Consider the following 23,300-nt stretch of genomic DNA (forward strand, 5'->3'; position numbering starts at 1 on the left):
CATGCCATTAAAGGAATGAGATAGCAAGTTTCCAGTTTAAATGTTGTTTTCACATTGGTTGTTATTATCAGAAGAATAACCATTTAGCTCATTTTTCATTTAAGTACATAAAGTATACCCGTGACCATTCTTCAAATTTCAGGGAAGGTGAAGCTCCTAAAAATTTGAGATAATGGTTTGTTAATAACCGCTACGATGTATTTGGAATCACTAAAAGTTATTTATTTATTCATTTTCTCTCTAAAACGAATCCACTTGTTATACGAAGCATTTGGGCGCAAAAATTTTTGAATTTGGTTGAATCTTCGATTTTCTATGCCCTTTCAAAGTTAAGCTTGAAGTGTTGTGAGACCGCGTATTAGGGAGTTCGGGGCGGCGGTTGCTGATCACGACTACCCAGGAACCAAACACAATGGTGCCCCAGTCAGCTCTCTGTATTTGCTTGAGAAAATAAAAAACAAAACTAATCGTTCCAATATATTTTGGGACTAAAACGTCCAAGTTTTGTTTCAGAATCATTTCTTTTCCGTCACTGGAGTCAGAGTTTGGATTCGGAAGACTCCGAAATAAACTTCGATCTAGCACGTTTGACAACTATGAACTCACTGCTTAGAGCTTTGAGAGCAATTTGCAAAATTTCAAGCGACGCCGGGGAAGACTTCTTTGCGGACGAACTGCTTGTATATTTGAAATGGAAAGCTAGATACGAAGTGGAGGAGCAGACAAACGAATAGCAGGAAAGAAAACTCAAGGACTCCTTTCGATGGTAATTTCGTCCCCTAAACACAAGATTCCCACGCGTGTTTATAGCCCGCTTACATCTGTCCTCAGCGAGAATGTATTTTGTCAAGGTATGGTTGTTCTATTAAATATAGTGTGTGTTTTGCTTTCTGGGATGCTTCATGTTTAGAAGACCGACGTAAGTGTTGCAGTTTTCGAGACTTGATGACCTCCAAAACACTGGCTTCGATCGACTGGACCTGTAGTTTTGAAGCTGCGGGAAGCAAGGATTTCACATTGTCACACGTTTTAAGTCGTAACTCCAAACAACCAATGTAAATTTTCCTCAAAGTTTGGAGGGAAATTCGTCGGATAAGCGAAAAGGATGTGTTCCCTAGGCGGTCCGCATATAATGTTACGCGGTCATATTTTTGACACTATTGCACAGAATGTTTGTCGCACTGCTGATTTCCAAACCATCGAAAAACTCTGTGAGTCTAACAATTTTGTTATCGTGTAATTTTAAAGGATTAGTCTTCGACTGTTATCTAAATCGAAAGAGAAATAAGTGTTGGTTGGCGGCGTACAGTTGCGACCTATTTACATATCAGCTTATTGGTCGTAACGCTTCTTGAATGATTAGACAACTTTGCCGGCTATGTTATAAATACTGCGGGATTGGAAGATATAGGATGTCGGTAGTACTTTTACAAATTGCTGGTTGGGTTTAAGCAGAAAATTTTGAAAATAGCGTTTGAAAGTCTGCGGAGCAAATTCCAGTGAGAGTTCTTCAATGGTTCTCACAGACTCAAGTTCTCTTGTTTCGGTTCGACAAACTCAACTATGGTTTGCGTCTTTATTGTACTATTGACCGATCATCGTGTATAAAGGGGAGCCACTATTGGGTCTGACCATCATCTTGTTGCGGCTTCTCTGAAGATCAAGCTGGCTGCAAGAAAGCCGTTCATAAGTACAAGAAGGACTTTTGATGTCATGAAATTGAGAAACCCTAACACAAAACAGGCCTTTAATATATAACTGAATGTATAAAGTCAAAAATGCTCTGTTACTCATGGCAAACATAGTCTGACTTATTTAGGCCCTGTCATTTAGTCCAAACTCGACAAATCTATTCGATCTTCTGAATCATTGCACACTTTTAAAAAGCGCATCAAATTGTTTGATTCCACTAACCTGCTGGACAGTATGTATGCTAGTATGTATGTATGCTAGCGACCTCGAAACGTTAATAAAGTTCTTATCTTATCTTTTAAAATTGACCTGCAAAACCAGTTTGAACCCCTATTCCTTCAAGAAGAAGAAGAGGAAGAAGAAGAAGAAGAAGAAGAAGAAGAAGAAGAAGAAGAAGAACTAAGGAATGTAAACGGAGATGGAGGTGAGCAGGCCCAAGATATTGATATCAATGTACGGTAGGAGAAAGCCAAGAAGATACTTGTTGACACATGCGGGAGTGTTCTGGGACGTATGACAAGGACCCTGAAGGAGTGGCTGTCTGACAAGATATACGCACAGGACGGTTGAAGAAAGACGGAAGGCCAAACAGATACTGAATGACGCTCGAACGAAACAAGGGACGCGTGAGGCAAATAGATACTACAATGAGAAGAGTAGATAAGTTAAGAAATCTTGCCGAAGAGAGAAAAGGAACTTAATTGAGAGCATTGCACGCGAAGCAGAAGACGCGGCTAAGAGCAATGATCCGAGAACCCTATATATGACAACAGGGAAAGTTAGTGGGATAACATGCAATCAGAATCGCAAAATTAGAAGTGAAGATGGAACCTTCGTGACGAAAATGGAAGACCAGCTTCAGCGATGGAGGAGGCATTTTGAATCCGTATTGAACAGACCAGTCCCGAGCCAATTGGCAGATTCCCGACCTGCAGACGCTCCCCTGAACATCAACACAGAACCTATTTCCAGAGGAGAAATTAGAACAACCCTCACTCAACTGAAGAATGCCAAGCTCCAGGGTTGGATAAAACCCCTCCTGAAGAATTGAAGGAGGGAGGTCCTTGTACTATGGAAGCACTGCATAGAATTTTAAATTTCGTATGGGAGAAAGAAGAGATTCCAAACGACTGGAAGAGAGGTCTTCTAGTAAAGCAGACAAAAAAGGCGACCTTTGTTTGTGTGGTGACTGGAGGGGAATAATGTTGCTCTCAATACCCAGCAAAGTCTTAAGCCGGGTCACATTGAACCAAGTGAAGGTGGCTGTTGACGAAGTCCTGAGAGACGAGAAGGCGAGATTTAGAAAGGATCGTTCCTGCATCGATCAAATTGCCAAACTGAAGATTATTGTAGAACAAACAATCGAGTGGTCAGCCCCCCCTGTACTTTTTATTCGTGGATTTTAAGAAAGCCTTCGATTCTCTGGATAGGGAGGTTATGTGGAAGATTTTTTGTCATTACGGTATACCTAATAAAATCATCAACATGCTTAAGGTTCAGTATCAGGGCTGTACTTGCACAAGTGCTTCATGGAGGAACTATGACCGAGCCCATGATGTCAAGACCTCGATGTCGTTGCTGTTCCTTGTGGTACTAGACTGGGTGTCGAAGAACGCATACTAGGGTGAACGTTTGGGACTCCAGTAGTCAATGAGCCAACGCCTAGAAGACTTGGACTATGCTGACGATCTTTGCTTACTAACACACCGACTGGCTGATATGAACGTGAAAGGAGAAAGACCACAAGAGACTGGTGGTCAGGTAGGGCTCAAAATCAACATTCAGAAAACAAAGGAGATGCGCATTGGCGCGAGGCAACAAGAATAATTGGAACCTCATAGGGAAGCTGTTGAAAGAGTGTCCGAGTTTACGTATTTGGGAAGTATCAGCAATGAAACTGGCAAAACTGACGAGGAAATAACGGCCAGGTTAAGGAAAGCGCAATCTACATTCTCGATGCTTATGCCTGTGTGGAAGGAAAATGTATTAGATTGCAAACAAAGCTCAGGATTTTCAATGCAAACGTGGAGTCTGCCCTTCTGTGTGGTTCAGAAACTTGGATATCGACAAAACTACGGATCAATATTTTGCAGACACTTATCAACAAGTGTTTAACGAAGATCCTGAATATCCGTTGGCCAATGGTCATTTCAAATGAGAACTATGTGAAAGGATACAACAAAGGCGTATAAAAGAATGCATTAAGAGATCTAGAAGAAAGTGGAAATTGATCGGCATACGTTACGGAAGCCTGAGAATAACATCATCCGTTCTGCCCTCGAGTGGAATTCCCTCAGGGGTTCAGAGGAAGAGGCCACCCAAAGCAATCCTGGAGGCGAAGCATGCAAGGCGAGCTCGTCAAGAATAATATCACTTGCATAGAGGTAAAGAGATCTGCCAAAAACAGAGTCAGGTGGAGGTCCATGGTTGACGCCCTATGCTCCCCATTAGGAGCGAAGATGGCTTAATGTAATGTAATGACCGATCATCGTCAATAAATTGTACAGTATTTCTTTCTTTAAATATGGGATATTGCTGCAACAGCTGATAGAACTTCTGGAAGGCGTTTCTGCGCACTTTTCGAATGTGTATTGCACCACCTTTAGGGAAATGAGAAGAAGTGAGATTTTCAACTTCCTGGGTAGACGTCGCAACAGCCGCTGGACCCATTCTCCTCAAACTCGGTCGCGAAACAAAATGGCGGTGTTTGATGCTATTTTCGAGATTTCGTTGGGGCACAGAAAATCGAGGTTTCAACCGAATCCAAAATTTTTTGGCAGAAGTATTTCAAATAACAAGTAGATTCATTTCAGCGAAAAAAAATTGGAGTCTTCCTTCGCGCCTTCTCCCCAGTTAAATAGGTGTTCAATAGAGGACCGGGGAGGTTGGTTAGGAGAATATACCTTTGGTTTTTCTCCTAAAAACACAATAAGACTAACTGCCATGGAGAAAATAACCCTGAACTTGCCTCAAATTTAAAGGATAAGACTGCTGAAACAGATTGGAACAATGGCGGAATAGATACAGTGGAAAATCTCGTAACTCGAAACCCTTGGGGGACGCAAAAAAGGTGTCCGTAACTGAAGCTGGTCGCTTATGACAATGATTCTCGTAAGCAGCGATTTGAGGTATAAAGGATACATACAGCGGCTTACCTATGGGAGCTTACCCAGTTAGCAATAAAAAAAATTGGAATATAAAAAGAAAAAAAAAAGATGTACCATTATTTTGATATCCCTGTGCAATGCCGCGATAATGGCGATGACTTCTACACAGAACTGTATATTAAAGTATCAGGAGTGGCCCTTTGGAATTTAGAGGACATTGTTATTCGTTTGAAATTTATTGAAAATGTGTATTGTTTTCGGTGGAATGTTATTACTGTAACCTACTGTAACTGTAATTGTAACTGCTCGATGTTAAAGTTGTGTAGATTGTTTATAGATCGAAACTATCAGTTCTCTATTAAGATAATTTTCTTTTAAGTCTGTTACTATTAATCATTTCCAATTTCATCCTCATACTATGTGTTACATATTCCTCAATTGAAGGCCATGCCCTTCAGGAGTCAGGGAAAATCGAAATTAATCAAGACCATCGGCGACTGACAAACAGCGTATACAAAACCCATTTTTCTAATTGTAAATGGTCACAAATCTTGCACCGTACCGCTTTTCTTTGATCTCTTGCTGTTTCTGTTTTATTAACATATTTTTAAAATGTGTCACGTATTTTTATGTTAATGTAAGCATTTCTCTTTTTTTAAAAGAAATTTTGCATCCCGATAAAACGGGTGTCATATGAAGGGGTAGGGGTGGGAAAAGGAGAAAATCGTTTAGGGTTTTGCATTTAATTATATGCATGGCACACAGTCAAACCTCCACTATCGGCCACCTCTCTACAACGGCCACTTGGTTTGGTCCCGGTGGACAGGCCATACATTTTTTTTCAACCTTTCTACAACAGCCACCTCTCCACAACAGCAGCTGCCACTGAAACGCGTCCCAACTGCCAAAATAACCTCTCTACAACCGTTTGTTGATTAAGACAATCAACGACTGACAAACAGTGTATTCAAGGCCCATTTGTCTAATTGTAAATGTTCACAAATCTTGATCGGTACAGCCTTTCTTTGGTCTCCTTCTGTTTAAATTTGCTTTCTGTTTTATGGATATATTTTTAAAATGTGTTACGTATTTATATTCTCTTTCTTCAAAAGAAATGTTGCATCCCGATAAAACGGAAGTCATATTACACCCCTACCTCCCCATAACGGCAATTCTCTACAAATAGGAGAGGTTCTAGCTATTTCAGGTTTTAAGTTATTTATTAAGAGCCACTTACCTGACAAATAACAAATGGACCAAAATTTAACTGACAACTGACATTTGATTTTAAGTGTCCTTTAAACGTTGCATGTACAGTGATTCCGAAATCATAAAGATTTCTAATTTTCAGTTTTGTATCACTATTGTCAACGTCGCCTCCATGATTTCCAAGCTTTTTTGTACCGTCCCATATGGATTAAGATATATACCCTTGAAAAGCAAACTCGGAAATCTTGTGAAAGACGATTCAAGCAAAGTTTTCATACTTTAAGCCAAGACATTGCAAACCTTTATTGGCTCGTCATGCAGGCGACCAGTTGCGGGGAAGGGACCCCGATAGTGAACTCAACAATAAACATAATGGTTGCTGCTCCCTAGCTGTTGTTTTCTTCCTTGTTGTTTTGCAGATACTTAAACAAAAATAAAATTCAGAATTTGACAGAAAATGTTTTTTCTGCTTTGGCAAGCTTGGAATACTTGTAAGTATATCCATTTACGTCTTGTACATAATAAATGACACATTGAACTTAATATGCTAACACTGTAGTAAGGGATAACCATTAGCAAAAGACGTTTTAAATTTGTGCCTGACACTGACCTATACCAAAGCGTTACAAACAACTCGTATAGTAACTTGAAAAACGTTTTGAACAAACGACTTCGGCCTTCGTTGCTTTTAAAGCCAGCTTAAATTACTTGCTATCTAACGGGTCACAATTTTGCGCGTGGTACGCCAGAAATATGGCTAGTGACTGCTGCGCAACATAACAGATCACGCGAGTGATTTAGAGTTACTCGGAATTACGATATGATATCGTTGGCCGCATTGCGGTCTCTATTAGAATACCAGGCGGTCACGAGAAAAAGAAATAAAAGACTTTTTACCGGGGCCCATAAACATTGTGTTTAACGTTCCTATAGGCTATACATTGTCGAAAACAACTTTAAATGTATATTACCAAATGAAACACTGGACTTCAGTAACAAATGTTACTAAGCATGCGGGACTGGTGGCGGGTAGCTGGAGGAGAGTGACTGGGCTAAAAGAGGGATTTTGGGGGATCGAACGAGTGTTTACATGTATATTGGTGCAGCGTTACACGAGACCATTTTGCATCACTACAACAGCTTTAACATCTCCCGATTACACACATCAAGTGTTTATTGTTTTTCTGAAAAATATATATTTACAGCGTATCTATTTTTCCTTCCTTGTTTGCGGGGATCTGTCTCAGAATGCCATTCGTCGTCTTCCTCCAAAGATATTCACCGGACCATCTCAATTACGTCGCTTGTGCGTTTATCTTTATATTCTCAAAACAAATACGTTTTGTATGATAAAAAGTCACTATTTCCTACTGTGCATATGATGTTGAAGTGATAATAACGAACGCAAGCCTGTTATGAATTAAGAATAAAATGTTAACAGATTGATACCTTAAGGAAGAATTAGCAGAATATTTATTGACGTTTCTGTTTAAATTCCGCCTTATTGGAATACGTCGACTTTGCGTACAGAAAAATTCATGACTTTAGCAACATTTTCTGGCTTTTTTTAAAGTAATTTAAAAAAGAAAAGAAAGAAAGCTCTGAACTGTTCATACACTTTTTTGTTATCACAAAAAGTTTGAGTTGTTAAACCTTTGTCACACAAAACGATTTCCAATATTTCAATGTTACATGTCTTCAGAATTCTAATCCCTTTCGTGCCCTTTCATTGCCCAGAATTGATATTATTTGTTCCTCAATCTGAACTTAAAGGCTTATACTGATGGAAACTATCGCTAACAAAGATTCCGCTGCTAAAAAACAAAAAAAATAACAAAATTAATTTTTTTTTATTATACTATTAAGCATTTAGTCGGATATCTTTACCCGTCTTTTAGAAAAAACAAACAAACAAACAAAGAAACAAACGAAAAACACAACAAAACAAAACAAAACCAAAAAACACTGTTAAGGCACAAGGAGTTAGTTATCTTGCTAAGAAAGACAAAACCACTTCTTTGTTTTTGTTGTTGTTGTTTATAATCGTTCATATTATTTGATTTGCTTTAAATGTTAACAAGATTAAAAAAAAAAACATTAAATAAGCAAAAATAATTATGTAAGTATGCACAATAGAAAAACAACATTTTACCTAATTTCAGGTACCTGAAAGAGAACGAAATTGAAAAACTGCCCACGGGATTGTTTTCCAATCTTTCAAAGCTGTGGACACTGTAAGTTTGTTTTCGGTCCAATCTTAATTTAACCCTTTGACTCCCAAGGACGTATATACACGTCCTGAGTGGTCGTGCTCTTTGTACCACTTGTGACGTCATCGATTTTTATTTCACCAAATATTCTTGATAAGCAGATGGTAGAGCTAGGATAGATCTATCCGCACAACGGTCGGCTTTGGATATCGACGGCATTGTGACGTAGCAAATTGAAAAACAACGTTATCAGTTTTGGTGCAAAAGTGGTGGTAAAATGGCTCACTATATCCATAATAGATCACGGTGCCATTTCTAGGGTTTGCCCATAATCAACACCCAACTTTTTACGGCAGTCAGAAAGAATATGCAACGCAAAAGGTAGCGAAAGTGAAAGGGCCGAGAAAGAGGAAAGGAAACGGAAGAGAAAAATCAATCGGAACGGGGAATTACACCAACTTGAAATATTGCACGTTTTTGCACCTAATCTTCGGGAAATCTATCTGTTTGGTAAAAATTAGCTTTTTCAGCAAAACTGGCCCATTTAGCGTCAAGGCAGCCAAAGAACTGATTTAACGGTTAAATATGGCATTTTTGGGTGAAAAATTGGTAGTCAAAGGGTTGAACGGACAAATATATTATACTATTGAAGTCTCTGTCAGAAATAGGACAGTGGTGCGCGTGAATAGATGCCGAATAGTCTGTGCTCCGTCAGCGGTTTTTTTCTTCCAGTTACAAGCTAAGAATTATTGAAAGCTTTATTGGTACGTTTGTTACACTGTTCACAGGCCACGACTGAAAGCTAAAAGCAGCAGTACACAGTGGTATAATAGGGCGATGTCAAAATGCAGTAACAACCAAAAAATGTACTAAAATCCACAGGAGAGTTCTTTTCCAGCATAATGATAAGAACGAAACGTCCAGCCCCCTCCCCCTCCGCCTCTGTCCCTCCCCATAACTGTTCAAGAGGGTGGTGGGTGAAGGGTGGTCGATAGAATCCTGTTAAGTTTAACTCCAAAAGACACAGCAAGACTATTTTTTATTGAGAACATAACGTTGGGCTTACTCCCCATGCAAGAATAGACGGTTACAACCGGTTGGAATAATCATGGCAAAAGAGAATATTTGGTTTAGACAAATGGTCTAGGTTAGATTTTAATTATTATCCACTTACATCGTCCGATACTCCAGACATTGGACAAATTTTCCACTCTCAAGGGTGGGCAGTTACAGGTCAACCCTATGTTAAAAAAAAGATTATATTATAACAGCAACATTACATTTGTTATTTTATTGACGAAATAGGGAATCATTTTCGTAGTCTTATCGAATGAAGGAATTGCCAGTAATCGGATACCCGTGTTTGCGAAAAGAACTCTGGGATCGTCAGGGGGCAAACATTGCAAGTCGCTAGAAGGAAATGTATGGCGAAAAGTTGTTTCGACGCCCAAAAACATGGTTTTGGGGAGAGACCAACGCTTTTTCGCCGTTGTTTTATCGCAAATGGATTTTGGCAATGTTTATACATGGAAAATGTAAGTTTTTGTTTGAATAACCGTGAAATAAGTGATAAAATTTACCGATAAACTCTCTTTTGCTTGCGTGAGGTTTATTTTGAAATACATTGTAGAGAATATTGAAAATTTCAATTTACGCCTGATCTCGAGAGGCTACCCGGAGCAAATGGTAGAAAAGACCCTCCGAAAAGTTAAATATTAAGACAGAAAAGAAGCTCTAAAACAGAAATCGAATATTGCAGAAGGAACTACTACCCTTTGTGTCATGCAATTTCACTCAACCGTCAATACCAAACTTTGGAAAGCATAATCACGCACAAATGGCAATTTCAAATACAAATACTCAGAGATATATTCAAGGAGCTACCCTTGATCTGTTATAGAAAAGGAAAATCACTGAAATACGTGCTTGTAAAAGCAAAACAAAGGCTTTGAGCAACACAGTAGCCACACAGCATGAGTCGGGCGGACTCATTTGTAATTAAATCAACCCCAGACAGTACAATGATCCCCACCGGGCTTATTTCCAGTATTATTTGTACGACTGAGCTTTCAAATAAGCCAAAAGTAGCCTGTACACAACTTAAAAGGCTTTACTGGGTTATTTCCTCTCGATTTATACCTTATTAATTTTGTAATATTTTCAGACCATTACGCGATGTAAATTTCACAATAAACCTCACGCAAGCAACGGAGTTTATCGGTAGATTTTGTCACATATTTCAAGGTTATTCAAAGAAAAACTTACGTATTCCACATATCAACATTTCCCAAATCCATTTGCGATAAAAACGACGGCGAAAAAGCGTTGATCTCTCTCAAAAATCGTTTTCTTGTACCTCAAAACAACTTTTCGCCATATATTTCCGTCTAGCGACTAGCAATGTTTGCCCCCTGACGATCCCAGAGTTCTTGGCGCAAACGCGGGTATCCGATTACTGGCAACCCATTCATTGTAGAAACGCGGGAGAAAGGGTGGGAGAATGAGTGTTTGCACGGCTCTCACAAGTTATCCCAAATTTTCACGAGTGATTCTATATAAATAAAGAGAAACACGAAAAAAAAAAGTTATGTTTATTTCTTTTTTTATAGCTCGTGTAAGTCCTTTTGCCTGCGTTGCAGTCGTAAACTGAAAAGGGGCAGGGAGGCGAAAATTAAAACGTGAGGAAGAAGGGGAAGGAACGCCTGCTATAAGAACTGGGTTTTTCGCATCACGCCCACCAGTCTCCATACAATCCGATTTCAACAGCTGTCAATTACTGTCAACAGTTTCACCAATCAGAAACTAGCGCGCGCTTATCGGCAAAACTGACTTCCTGCGGGAATTTGGTCAACTGAAAAGTTGTTTCCCGGAGTGCTATTGATTAATTATCGAAGTGTGAAAAATGGGAATATCTCAACATAACAACATAAACATGGAGGTCATTTTAGCGTGGAAATGTCCTCCACTCCCAACAAGAGTTCGAAAATAGGAAATAAAAAGAAGGATTATAATTGCAATAATCTCTACAGGTTCCGTGGTATCGAGTCCGGTGCAAAAGAGGAGAGCGTCTTTCGAAATTTTATTTACAAAATGTCCAGAAACTGTGCTGGCCGACTGTTGTTGTTCCTTTGGGTTCAGTTTTAATTGATGCAAAAGTCGTCTAAACTTATTTGTAGGAGTTGTGGCCACAAATCAGAAACGCAGCAGACGATGTGTTATAAGCAATCCTAAAACTGCTTTGGCTACGAACTGTGAGGCGGTGGAAGATAGTCAGTAGTAGGTAGTATTTTAAATTCGGATCGGCGAATAACACCGGAAAGTTAGAGCAATTTGCACAGGGAAAGGTCAGTGATTCCATCTCCAGCAGCTTGTCTTTCAAAGATACTTTTGAAATGCGAAATAGCGAGAACCGAAGCTTTCCCGTTCAGTTCATAGTTCCTGGCGATATCAAACATTTGATAAGTTAGATTTTCCCCGTATCCTGCAGGCTAAACTGTCAAAAACAACTCTTCCAGCTAAAAGAAGTGTCACGATCGGTTCTTGCTCGGGTTTAAAGGTAAATTTCTTCACGTTTCATCTCTCAAAACCCTTGCTAATACATTTTATGGTCCGCGTCTATTGTTGGTTGTTTTTGATGCGATTGTGCAACTGACAATTGATAAGTTAGTCAGTGAGTCTTAGCCAATAGGAATTTTGCGCAGAAATGAACAAAAGGGGGCTCTTATAGCAGGAGTTTTTTTTTTTTCTCCCATCTCCCCCCCCCCCCCCCTCTTCTGTTTAACGCCTGCTACGTCTTGCTATGCTGCGCAGGCTAAAGTTCTTTGATGTTATCGAGACGTTCAGTTAACTTTACTGCACTATCTTCACGGCTAAAATCATTTAAATTGTTAAATAATTACTTTGGAGTCAGATCGGATTTATCCGTAAGCTGAAAACACGTGGCAGTCAAAGGTTGACAAAGAACTTGATGAATGGAATCTCTTTTATTTTATTGTGTTGAAAAAACGTGTCTGATGTGAGTGCACCAGGAGTTTAGTAGAATTCCAAATAAAATCATCATCATCATCATCATCATCATCATCATCATCAATCCTTTAGACGACAAGTGGCGCATAGGGTATCAACAAGACTTCTCCATTAATGTCGGTCCTTTCCAAGCCGTACGGTTCGCCGCTAGTTAAGGGTTAGGTCCTGAAGCTTTGCCTCTGCAATCCTCCTCCAGGTGGATTTGGGACGGCCTCTCTTCATGTTACCCTCTGGTGTCCACATGAAAGCATCTTTAGAAATGTTAGTAGTTTCTCTACTGAGCACGTAAGTGATCCAACACCACCTTCTTCTTACAAGAACAATCCCCATGTCCTCTTGCTCTGTCAGTTTGAAGAGCAGATTGTTGGAGACCTCGCTTGACCAAAAGATATGCGAGGTTTTACAGAGACAGGAAGTGTGAAAGGTTTCAAGCTTCTCCAGATCATTCTCCATCATTGTGATTCATAAAAGAATTCACAAGCTTGGTAGAACTTTTTTGCCTTTGCTATACATTCTGCTCCTCCACACGTCGTAATTTTATGAAGGCCCCTATAGCTTTACCAATCCTCTGTTGAATTTCCAGGTCAGCTCCCTCTCACTGCAGACTGGTAAATAGGTAAATCTTAAGGGTGGTTTCAAGGAGTGGCTGTTTAATCTTAATGGCCAATGGTGTTGAGAAGTTTACAGACAAGACCTCTCTCGTGCATGCCATTAAAGGAATGAGATAGCAAGTTTCCAGTTTAAATGTTGTTTTCACAATGGTTGTTATTATCAGAAGAATAACTATTTAGTTCATTTTTCATTTAAACACGTAAAGTATACCCGTGACCATTCTTCAAATTTCAGGGAAGGTGAAGCTCCTAAAAAATTGAGATAATGGTTTGTCACCGCTACGATGCATTTGGAATCACTAAAAGTTATTTATTTATTTATTTTCTCTCTAAAACGAATCCACTTGTTATTCGAAGCATTTGGGCGCAAAAATTTTTGAATTTGGTTGAATCTTCGATTTTCTATGCCCTTTCAAAGTTAAGCTTGAAGTGTTGCGAGACCGCGTACTAGGGAGTTTGGGGCGGCGGTTGCTGATCACGACTACCCAGGAACCAAACACAATGGTGCCCCAGTCAGCTCTCTGTATTTGCTCGAGAAAATAGAAAACAAAACTAATCGTTCCAATATATTTTGGGACTAAAACGTCCAAGTTTTGTTTCAGAATCATTTCTTTTCCGTCACTGGAGTCAGAGTTTGGATTCGGAAGACTCCGAAATAAACTTCGATCTAGCACGTTCGACAACTGTGAATTCACTGCTTAGAGCTTTGAGAGCAATTTGCAAAATTTCAAGCGACGCCGGGAAAGACTTCTTTGCGGACAAACTGCTTGTATATTTGAAATGGAAAGCTAGATACGAAGTGGAGGAGCAGACAAACGAATAGCAGGAAAGAAAACTCAAGGACTCCTTTCGATGGTAATTTCGTCCCCTAAACACAAGATTCCCACGCGTGTTTATAGCCCGATTACATCTGTCCTCAGCGAGAATATATTTTGTCAAGGTATGGTTGTTCTATTAAATATAGTGTGTGTTTTGCTTTCTGGAATGCTTCATGTTTAAAAGACCGACGTAAGTGTTGCAGTTTTCGAGACTTGATGACCTCCAAAACACTGGCTTCGATCGATTGGACCTGTAGTTTTGAAGCTGCGGGAAGCAAGGATTTCACATTGTCACACGTTTTAAGTCGTAACTCCAAACAACCAATGTAAATTTTCCTCAAAGTTTGGAGGGAAATTCGTCGGATAAGCGAAAAGGATGTGTTCCCTAGGCGGTCCGCATATAATGTTACGCGGTCATATTTTTGACACTATTGCACAGAATGTTTGTCGCACTGCTGATTTCCAAACCTTCGAAAAACTCTGTGAGTGTAACAATTTTGTTATCGTGTAATTTTAAAGGATTAGTTTTCGACTGTTATCTAAATCGAAAGAGAAATAAGTGTTGGTTGGCGGCGTACAGTTGCGACCTATTTACAATCAGTTTATTGGTCGTAACGCTTCTTGAATGATTAGACAACTTTGCCGGCTATGTTATAAATACTGCGGGATTGGAAGATATAGGATGTCGGTAGTACTTTTACAAATTGCTGGTTGGGTTTAAGCAGAAAATTTTGAAAATAGCGTTTGAAAGTCTGCGGAGCAAATTCCAGTGAGAGTTCTTCAATGGTTCTCACAGACTCAAGTTCTCTTGTTTCGGTTCGACAAACTCAACCATCGTTTACGTCTTTATTGTACTATTGACCGATCATCGTGTATAAAGGGGAGCCACTATTGGGTCTGACCATCATCTTGTTGCGGCTTCTCTGAAGATCAAGCTGGCTGCAAGAAAGCCGTTCATAAGTACAGAAGGACTTTTGATGTCATGAAATTGAGAAACCCTAACACAAAACAGGCCTTTAATATATAACTGAATGTATAAAGTCAAAAATGCTCTGTTGCTCATGGCAAACATAGTCTGACTTATTTAGGCCCTGTCATTTAGTCCAAACTCGACAAATCTATTCGATCTTCTGAATCATTGCACACTTTTAAAAAGCGCATCAAATTGTTTGATTTCACTAACCTGCTGGACAGTATGTATGCTAGTATGTATGTATGCTAGCGACCTCAAAACGTTAATAAAGTGCTTATCTTATCTTATCTTTTAAAATTGAGCTGCAAAACCAGTTTGAACCCGTATTCCTTCAAGAAGAAGAAGAGGAAGAAGAAGAAGAAGAAGAAGAAGAAGAACTAAGGAATGTAAACGGGGATGGAGGTGAGCAGGCCCAAGATGTTGATATCAATGTACAGTAGGAGAAAGCCAAGAAGATACTTGTTGACACACGCGGGAGTGTTCTGGGACGTATGACAAGGACCCTGAAGGAGTGGCTGTCTGACGAGACATACGTACAGGACGGTTGAAGAAAGACGGAAGGCCAAACAGATACTGAATGACGCTCGAACGAGACAAGGGACGCGTGAGGCAAATAGATACTACAATGAGAAGAGTAGAAAAGTTAAGAAATCTTGCCGAAGAGAGAAAAGGAACTTAATTGAGAGCATTGCACGCGAAGCAGAAGACGCGGCTAAGAACAATGATCTGAGAACCCTATATATGACAACACGGAAAGTTAGTGGGATAACATGCAATCAGAATCGCCCAATTAGAAGTGAAGATAGAAAATGGAAGACCAGCTTCAGCGATGGAGGAGGCATTTTGAATCCGTATTGAACAGACCAGTCCCGAGCCAATTACTAGATCCGCGACCTGCAGATGCTCCCCTGAACATCAACATAGAACCTATTTCCAGAGAAGAAATTAGAACAGCCCTCACTCAACTGAAGAATGCCAAAGCTCCAGGGTTGGATAACATCCCTCCTGAAGAATTGAAGGAGGGAGGTCCTTGTACTATGGAAGCACTGCATAGAATTTTAAATTTCGTATGGGAGAAAGAAGAGATTCCAGACGACTGGAAGAGAGGTCTTCTAGTAAAGCAGGCAAAAAAGGCGACCTTTGTTTGTGTGGTGACTGCAGGGGAATAATGTTGCTCTCAATACCCGGTAAAGTCTTAACCCGGGTCACATTGAACCGAGTGAAGGTGGCTGTTGACGAAGTCCTGAGAGACGAGCAGGCGAGATTTAGAAAGGATCGTTCCTGCATCGATCAAATTGCCACACTGAGGATTATTGTAGAACAAACAATCGAGTAGTCATCCCCCCCTGTACTTTGTATTCGTGGATTTTAAGAAAGCCTTCGATTCTCTGGATAGGGAGGTTATGAGGAGGATTTTTTGTCATTACAGTATACCTAATGAAATCGTCAACATGCTTAAGGTTCAGTATCAGGGCTGTACTTGCGCAAGTGCTTCATGGAAGAACTATGACCGAGCCCATCGAGGTCAAAACCTCGATGCAGTTGCTGTTCCTTGTGGTACTTGACTGGGTGTCGAACAACGCGTACTAGGGTGAACGTTTGGGACTTCAGTGGTCAATGAGCCTACGCCTAGAATACTTGGACTATGCTGACGATCTTTGCTTACTAACACACCGACTGCCTGATATGAACGTGAACGGAGAAACACCACAAGAGACTGGTGGTCAGGTAGGGCTCAAAATCAACATCCAGAAAACAAAGGAGATGCGAATTGGCGCGAGGCAACAAGAATCATTGGAACTTCATGGGGAAGCGGTTGAAAGAGTGTCCGAGTTCACGTATTTGGGAAATATCAGCAATGAAACTGGCAAAACTGACGAGGACATAACAGCCAGGTTAAGGAAAGCGCAATCGACATTCTCGATGCTTATGCCTGTGTGGAAAGCAAAATGTATTAGATTGCAAACAAAGCTCAGAATTTTCAATACAAACGTGAAGTCTGCCCTTCTGTATGGTTCAGAAACCTGGATATCGACAAAACTACGGATCAAGATGTTGCAGACATTTATCAACAAGTGTTTAAGGAAGATCCTGAATATCCGTTGGCCAATGGTCATTTCAAATGAGAACTATGGGAAAGGATACAACAAAGTCGTATAGAAGAATGCATTAAGAGATCTATATGAAAGTGGAAATGGATCGGGCATACGCTACGAAAGCCTGAGAATAACATTACCCGTTCTGCCCTCGAGTGGAATTTCCTCAGGGGTTCAGAAAAAGAGGCCGGCCAAAGCAAACCTGGAAACGAAGCGTGCAAGACGAGCTCGCCAAGAATAATACCACTTGCATAGAGGTAAAGAGATCTGCCAAAAACAGAGTCAGGTGGAGGTCCATGGTTGACGCCCTATGCTCCCCACTGGGAGCGAAGATGGCTTAATGTAATGTAATGACCGATCATCGCCAGTGAATTGTACAGTATATCTGTCTTTAAATATGGGATATTGCTGCAACAGCCGATAGAACTTCTGGAAGGCGTTTCTGCGCACTTTTCGAATGTGTATTGCACCACCCTGACGGAAATGGGAAGACGTGAGATATTCAACTTCCTGGGTAGACGTCGCAACAGCCGCTGGACCCATTCTCCTCAAACTCGGTCGCGAAACAAAATGACGGTGTTTTGGTGCTATTTAATTTCGAGATTTTGTCGGGGCACAGAAAATTGATCTTTTAACCGAATCCAAAACTTTTTAGCAGAAGTATTTCAAATAACAAGTAGATTCGTTGTAGCGAAAAAAAAAATTGGAGTCTTCCCTCACGCCTTCTTCCCAGTTAAATAGGTGTTCAATAGAGGACAGGAGGAGTTGGTTAATATAAGAATATACCTTTGGTTTTTTTTCTAAAAAGACAATAAGACTACCTGCCATGGATATACTGATCCTGAACTTGCTTCAAATTTAAAGGACAAGACTGCTGAAACAGATTGGAATAATGGCGGAATAGATACAGTGGAAAATCTCGTAACTCGAAACCCTCGGGGGACGCAAAAAAGGTGTCCGTAACTGAAGCTGGTCGCTTATGACAATGATTCTCGTAAGCAGCCATCTGAGGTATAAAGGATACATATAGCGGCTTACCTTTGGGAGCTTACCCAGTTAGCAATAAAAGAAGTTTGGATTGTAAAGAGAGAGAGAAAAAAAAAACAAAAAACAAAAAACAAAACAAAAAAAACATGTAACATTACTTTGATATCCCTATGCAATGTCACGATAATGGCGATGACGTCTACACAGCACTGTATACTACAGTATCAGGAGTGGCCCTTTGGAATTTAGAGGAAAAAATCATAATTGCAGCCAGCATAAACATTAACAGAGGCTCTGGATGGAGTTAACTGACAACTGACAAATGGCCATAATAATAATAATAATAATAATAATAATAATAATCATGATGATGATAATAATAATAATAATAATGATAATGCTAATGTTAATGATCGTTTCCCAAAACTGTTGTTCCCTTACAAAGTTTGATCTTCATCTTGGCAATTAGCCATTTGATTCTGGCTTCAACCCTGTTGTCTATCTAAGGAGAAGGTAAACATGAGATTTTAACAGTTTCTGAAATAAATTTAACTTGCAACCCATTTTTAAGAGCATTACTTTGTGCTTCGCCATCTGTGTTAAGGGAACGCAAAAAAGAAGCCCGAATGTTCCTCTTAATGTAAACTTGAAAGGTTCACTTTGATTTCCGTCATTCCGAGAAATCCATCTTTTCCGCCATCAATCAAAAAAGATTACTATTAGAAGTTATCTTGCAAGTTCCCAAGCATCAATCAACTCTTTTATTTTTTGAAGTCGGAAAAGACGGATTTCCCGGATTTCCCGGAGAACTGACTTACAGTAATTAAGGGAAGTAATATAATACTACTCTTTATATCTGTAAGTATACTTACAGTAAAAAGGGAAGTATTACTGTAAGTCAGTTTCCCGGGATATCCGGAAAATCCGTGGTTTCCACTGTCAAATGTAAGTGTCTTGCATGAATGATTTCATGAACAGTCAATTCATACTGTAAGTTGCCAAGCATTAATCTACTCTGCTTTCTGAAGTTGGAAAACACGGATTTTCCGGATTTCCCGGAGAACTGACTTACAGTAATTAAGGGAAGTAATATAATACTTCCTTTTTTTACTGTAAGTATACTTACAGTAAAAAAGAGAAGTATTATATTACTTCCCCTTATTACTGTAAGTCAGTTCTCCGGGAGATCCGGAAAATCCGTCCTTTCCACCATCAAATCTAAATGTCTTGCAGACTGATTTTATGAGCAGTCACTCCATACTGCAAGTTCCCAAGCATCAATCTATTCTCTTTTTGGAGATGGAAAAGACGGATTTTCCGGTTTACATAGAGAATTGACATATTTATCGAATTTAAGATGTGGAAATGCTTTAAAACATCCTTTAGATTTCTACACTAGTTGCATTCGAAAAATCGGAAACCCTGTGGTGCAGAAACGCTTTGAATGAAGATAAAAAGGACAAAGTAATATATATCTGGAGTATTTTTGCCGTAAAGAAAGCCGTTGATTTAATACGTTAAAAATGCTATCTGGTTGCTTGATTACGCGGTACGGACTAATGTGTTCGCCAAAAGGTCAAGGTTTAGCCTCCGCAGGGAATCAGTGAAAAGCTTTGTCGTGGAAAAGACTGATCTATTGTTTTCCCAGTCAGAAGTAGTTCCATTTTGTAATAATGTATCAGAACTGGAATGAAGCCAAGAGCTTGCGTGAATCAATTTCAAGCGATTTTCTCAGTGAGAAGAGTTTGATTTTCCTCGTGATCAGAACTTCAATAAAGACAAATACCTGTGTGAATGTTCGAGAGTAGTCCAACAGTACCACTAATTAAACTATCTACAATCTCCCATAAATTAGTTGCGACACTCACAATATCGTAATAACTGGAATCTATCCGTTGTTAATTCGATGAAAAGTACGCCGTTATAAAACATTTCTTGTTTCTATTTCAAGAGGATAATATCAGTTTGAGTTGGTTTTGTTCCAATGATAACGAGAGCACACCACGATTTTTTTTTTCAAAGTCCTTTTATCGGTCGTATAATTTAGAAGGTGAACCGAATTTTCTTGCCGCCCGGCTCAGCAGAGAGTTGGCTGTCCTAACCTTTTGAAAACGAAATTCGGGGTCTCTTAGGATCGCTTGCCATTGACCGAAGCCGTGTTTTTTAAGTCCAGCTTTTAGGTATTTGTCTTCTTCAGGAGAGAACATCACATTTTTTCTTCTCGCGCCAATTTCGTTCGGCCTGAAAGCATCTTCGCGTGTTAGTCTCGGCACGCCTGCTAGACGCTCGGGTTGTTTTTTCGTGATCACTTCGACCTCGTCGGTAGAAGGAGTGTCACTATTGTCAGCATTTTGATCTTGCGAAGAGCTTGACAGGTCTGAAAGCCTCGAGCGCACTTCCATTTCTAATTCTGTTCCCCTGTCACCGTGCAATTCTTTCAAACATTTGTGTGCCTTACTAGCGACGTCACGCGATCGTTGCTTTTGATAGTGAACCCTTGCCACGACAGAGCTGTGTTTCTGATCCTCGGATATTGTGCTTTGCGCGCTGCTACTAAGTTGCCTGCAGCTTGCGGTCTCGACTATTTGTCGATAGCGAGTCGGATGAACGTACTTGCCTGTTGCATCGAAGACAAGTTTACTCATTAGTTCTCCTAGCTTGTTGTGTTGTCCTCCATTTCTCGTCACTAAAACATAATCACAGTTCGGCTTGAGCAGAGGGCGTATATGATTGATGTAGCCATCTAACACTTGCATGCTAGTCTCAGTCAGGTAAAGAGAATCGAAGCCAAACTTTCCTGCTGTTTTGAACATTTTCTGGTCGACAAATCCGCCGTTGGTTTTAGCGTTGTTCACCATCTCAACAGTTAAATATTGATATGTCATCGGGCGCGATCCTTTGACCTTGATAAACAAATATACGGCGAGAAATTTGGTAGCAAACGATAAGTCTAGTGGGGATATTGTACCTGGATCATCCTTGCATGATTTTAGCACGCTTTCGTAGCGCGGCAAATAACGCCCTACGACTTCCAAGAGCTCTTCTAGCGTAGCCCAGTGTCCCTTGGCTTCTAAGGCTTCGATATCGAGTTCGCTCGTCCATTGTAATCGCATCATCTTGGAGACGGTCTTGCGGACTCGTTTTAAGTACAGCTCTGTGGAAGATAATCCTCTTAATACCGATTCCGAAGCTCCATTGACTTTTCTGAAATCCCCTAATTCTGCAATGGCGTCCAAATAGCCTATGCGCCCTGCGTGCCCGAGATTCCACTCGTCTTGCATCATGTCAACAAATTTGAAAAGTAGATTGGGCGAACATAGACTAAAGTCAACGATTTCAAATGTAAGATCCTCCTCTTCTTCGCAACAGAATTTAAGAAACTTCAAACACTTGCTGACAATTTGGTGCGCTTGCCGATCACTATTACAACCTCCGCCACTGCCGGTGAGCCAGGACAAGAAATCTTGTGCGATTTCACTTGACATGGCAAAAGAGACAACTCTTCTAGATTTAGGTGGAATCTTGTGATCACTGACCTCCATTTTGTTGCTTTTTTGTTGGCCTGATTCAATCTGAGTGATGTCTGGCTTTTCGTCGAAATAAAAGTACCAACGATGTTTGTTCTTTGCGTGTTTTCTGCATCCTCTTGCCGTTGTAAACCCATCATGATTGCAATCTTGCACTGGACAGTGAAAAAGGCCATCAGAATCGTCTTCTTCTAAGTGAAGTCGTTTGGGTTTAGGAGATGCGTTTTCTAACTTTGACCAGTCGATTTCCACTCCTCTTTTGTTCATCTTTTAATATCTGATATGTGAAGTTTCTCGCGAGACTACTGTATTTATAATAAATAGCTGACTTGTTATCCATCTGGCCCGTTTCTCACACAATAAAACCAAACAAAGGAACAAAGGGGCAGGTCTCATCTTGTCCCAACCTGCCCTTACCTGATTAAGCATGCAGCAGGCAAGCCAGGCTAGAAATTGAATTTGCCCTCGATCGCGCATGTTAGAATGGTAAAGTAACCTCGGAACTTGTGTTCGTGTTCACCAACGCTAAATAGGAACCCTCGTTCCCATTAAGTGACTCAAATAAAACAACGGAATGCTAGTTCCTCTTTAACTTAAAGCGGAACTAATTCCAGTTTGGAAACAAAACTATTGTTTCCATGCTTTCAGCAGAAAAAAGGACCAAAATTGCTTTTGAAAGGGACCAATTAAAACATTTGGGAACGACAAGCAGCGATTAGGAACAGCACGTTCCTAATTGCAAATAAGATAAGACTAAAGTGGAACAATCGTTCCTTAATATTGAACTCCGGAACTTACTATGCTGGTCAATGGGAACGAATTGTGTAAAAGAGAACACTCGACAAAATCCGAACCATTCGAAAAGGAACATTTGTTCCTGAAAAGATAAAAACGGAACAAAGAGTTCCCTTTACTCGCAATAAAAAAGGAACTTCGTGTTCTTGTTTAAGACAAAAGGAACCCGTTGTTCCGATTTCAGACATCGTTGTTCCTAGGACTGATTTCGGACTAAAAACAAGTTCCTATTGGTGTCTTCTAAGTTTGTTCCTTAAACAATTAGAGGAACAAAGCAGTAAAACTCGCGGAACGGTAGCTTTTCAAGAAAGCCATTATTTTTTGCGTCGCATCAATTACAATCATGATTTGAAAACTTGCTAAATTAAGGAATACGCCAACAAGGCGGGCAAAAAAATATCGACGAAAAAGATGGTGTTAAAAGCCAAAATCTCTGCTGTCATCAATTTTGGGGAATGTCAATGATAATGATACTGATAATAATAACTGACAACTGACAACTGACAAATAGCTTAAAAAATCAACTGACAACTGACATTTGTAGTCAGATTGACTAAAAACTGAGAAAAAGCTTCAGACATTGTTATTCGTTTGAAATTTATTGAAAATGTGTATTGTTTTCAGTGGAAATATTATTACTGTAACCTACTGTAAATGTAATTGTAACTGCTTCATGTTAAAGTTGTTTAGATTGTTTTTAGATCGAAACTATCAGTTCTCTATTAAGATAATTTTCTTTTAAGTCGGTTACTATTAATCATTTCCAATTTGACCCACATACTATCTGTTACATATTCCTCAATTGAAGGCCACGCCCTTCAGGAGTCAGGGAAAATCGAAATTAATCAAGACCATCGGCGACTGACAAACAGTGTATACGAAACCCATTTTTCTAATTGTAAATGGTCACAAATCTTGCACCGTATTGCTTTTCTTTGATCTCTTGGTGTTTCTGTTTTATTGACATATTTTTAAAATGTGTCACGTATTTTTATGTTAATGTAAGCATTTCTCTTCTTTTAAAAGAAATTTTGCATCCCGATAAAACGGGTGTCATATTACACCCCTAACTCCCCATAACGGCCACTCTTCTACACTTACTTTCTTCCTCTGTTCTCGAGGTGGCCGTTTGATAGGGGTCCCACTGTATTATTTTCTAAAAGGGGTCAAATAGCAGAGGTTTAAGCCATGCAAGGTATTTAGTTAGTCATTAACATTCACTGAACTGACAAATGACAAATGGGCCAAA

General features: G+C 39.9%; 3 protein-coding genes across 3 annotated transcripts in view; 2 read left to right on the plus strand and 1 right to left on the minus strand.

Annotated features, from left to right (window-relative positions):
* The window catches only part of LOC145501636 (uncharacterized), a 31,371-nt gene extending 22,466 nt beyond the window's left edge, over positions 1-8,905 (plus strand). The window contains exon 10 of the mRNA XM_081481067.1: positions 6,428-8,905. Within this exon, the coding sequence (XP_081337193.1) occupies positions 6,428-6,503 (76 nt within the window). The 3' untranslated portion in view covers positions 6,504-8,905. The remainder of the gene's footprint in view (positions 1-6,427) is intronic.
* Positions 8,906-16,332: 7,427 nt separating this feature from the next.
* LOC145501637 (uncharacterized) lies at positions 16,333-16,806 on the plus strand. The gene has a single exon (XM_081481068.1). It carries the CDS (start codon positions 16,333-16,335, stop codon positions 16,804-16,806), a length of 474 nt encoding a protein of 157 aa, XP_081337194.1.
* A 2,848-nt stretch (positions 16,807-19,654) lies between these two features.
* LOC145500461 (uncharacterized) lies at positions 19,655-21,598 on the minus strand. Its single transcript, XM_081479974.1, has one exon. It carries the CDS (start codon positions 21,521-21,523, stop codon positions 19,757-19,759), a length of 1,767 nt encoding a protein of 588 aa, XP_081336100.1. The 5' UTR covers positions 21,524-21,598; the 3' UTR covers positions 19,655-19,756.
* Positions 21,599-23,300: the final 1,702 nt, after the last annotated feature.

Source organism: Orbicella franksi, chromosome 10, assembly GCF_964199315.1.
Source record: "Orbicella franksi chromosome 10, jaOrbFran1.1, whole genome shotgun sequence".
Classification (NCBI taxonomy): domain Eukaryota; kingdom Metazoa; phylum Cnidaria; class Anthozoa; order Scleractinia; family Merulinidae; genus Orbicella; species Orbicella franksi.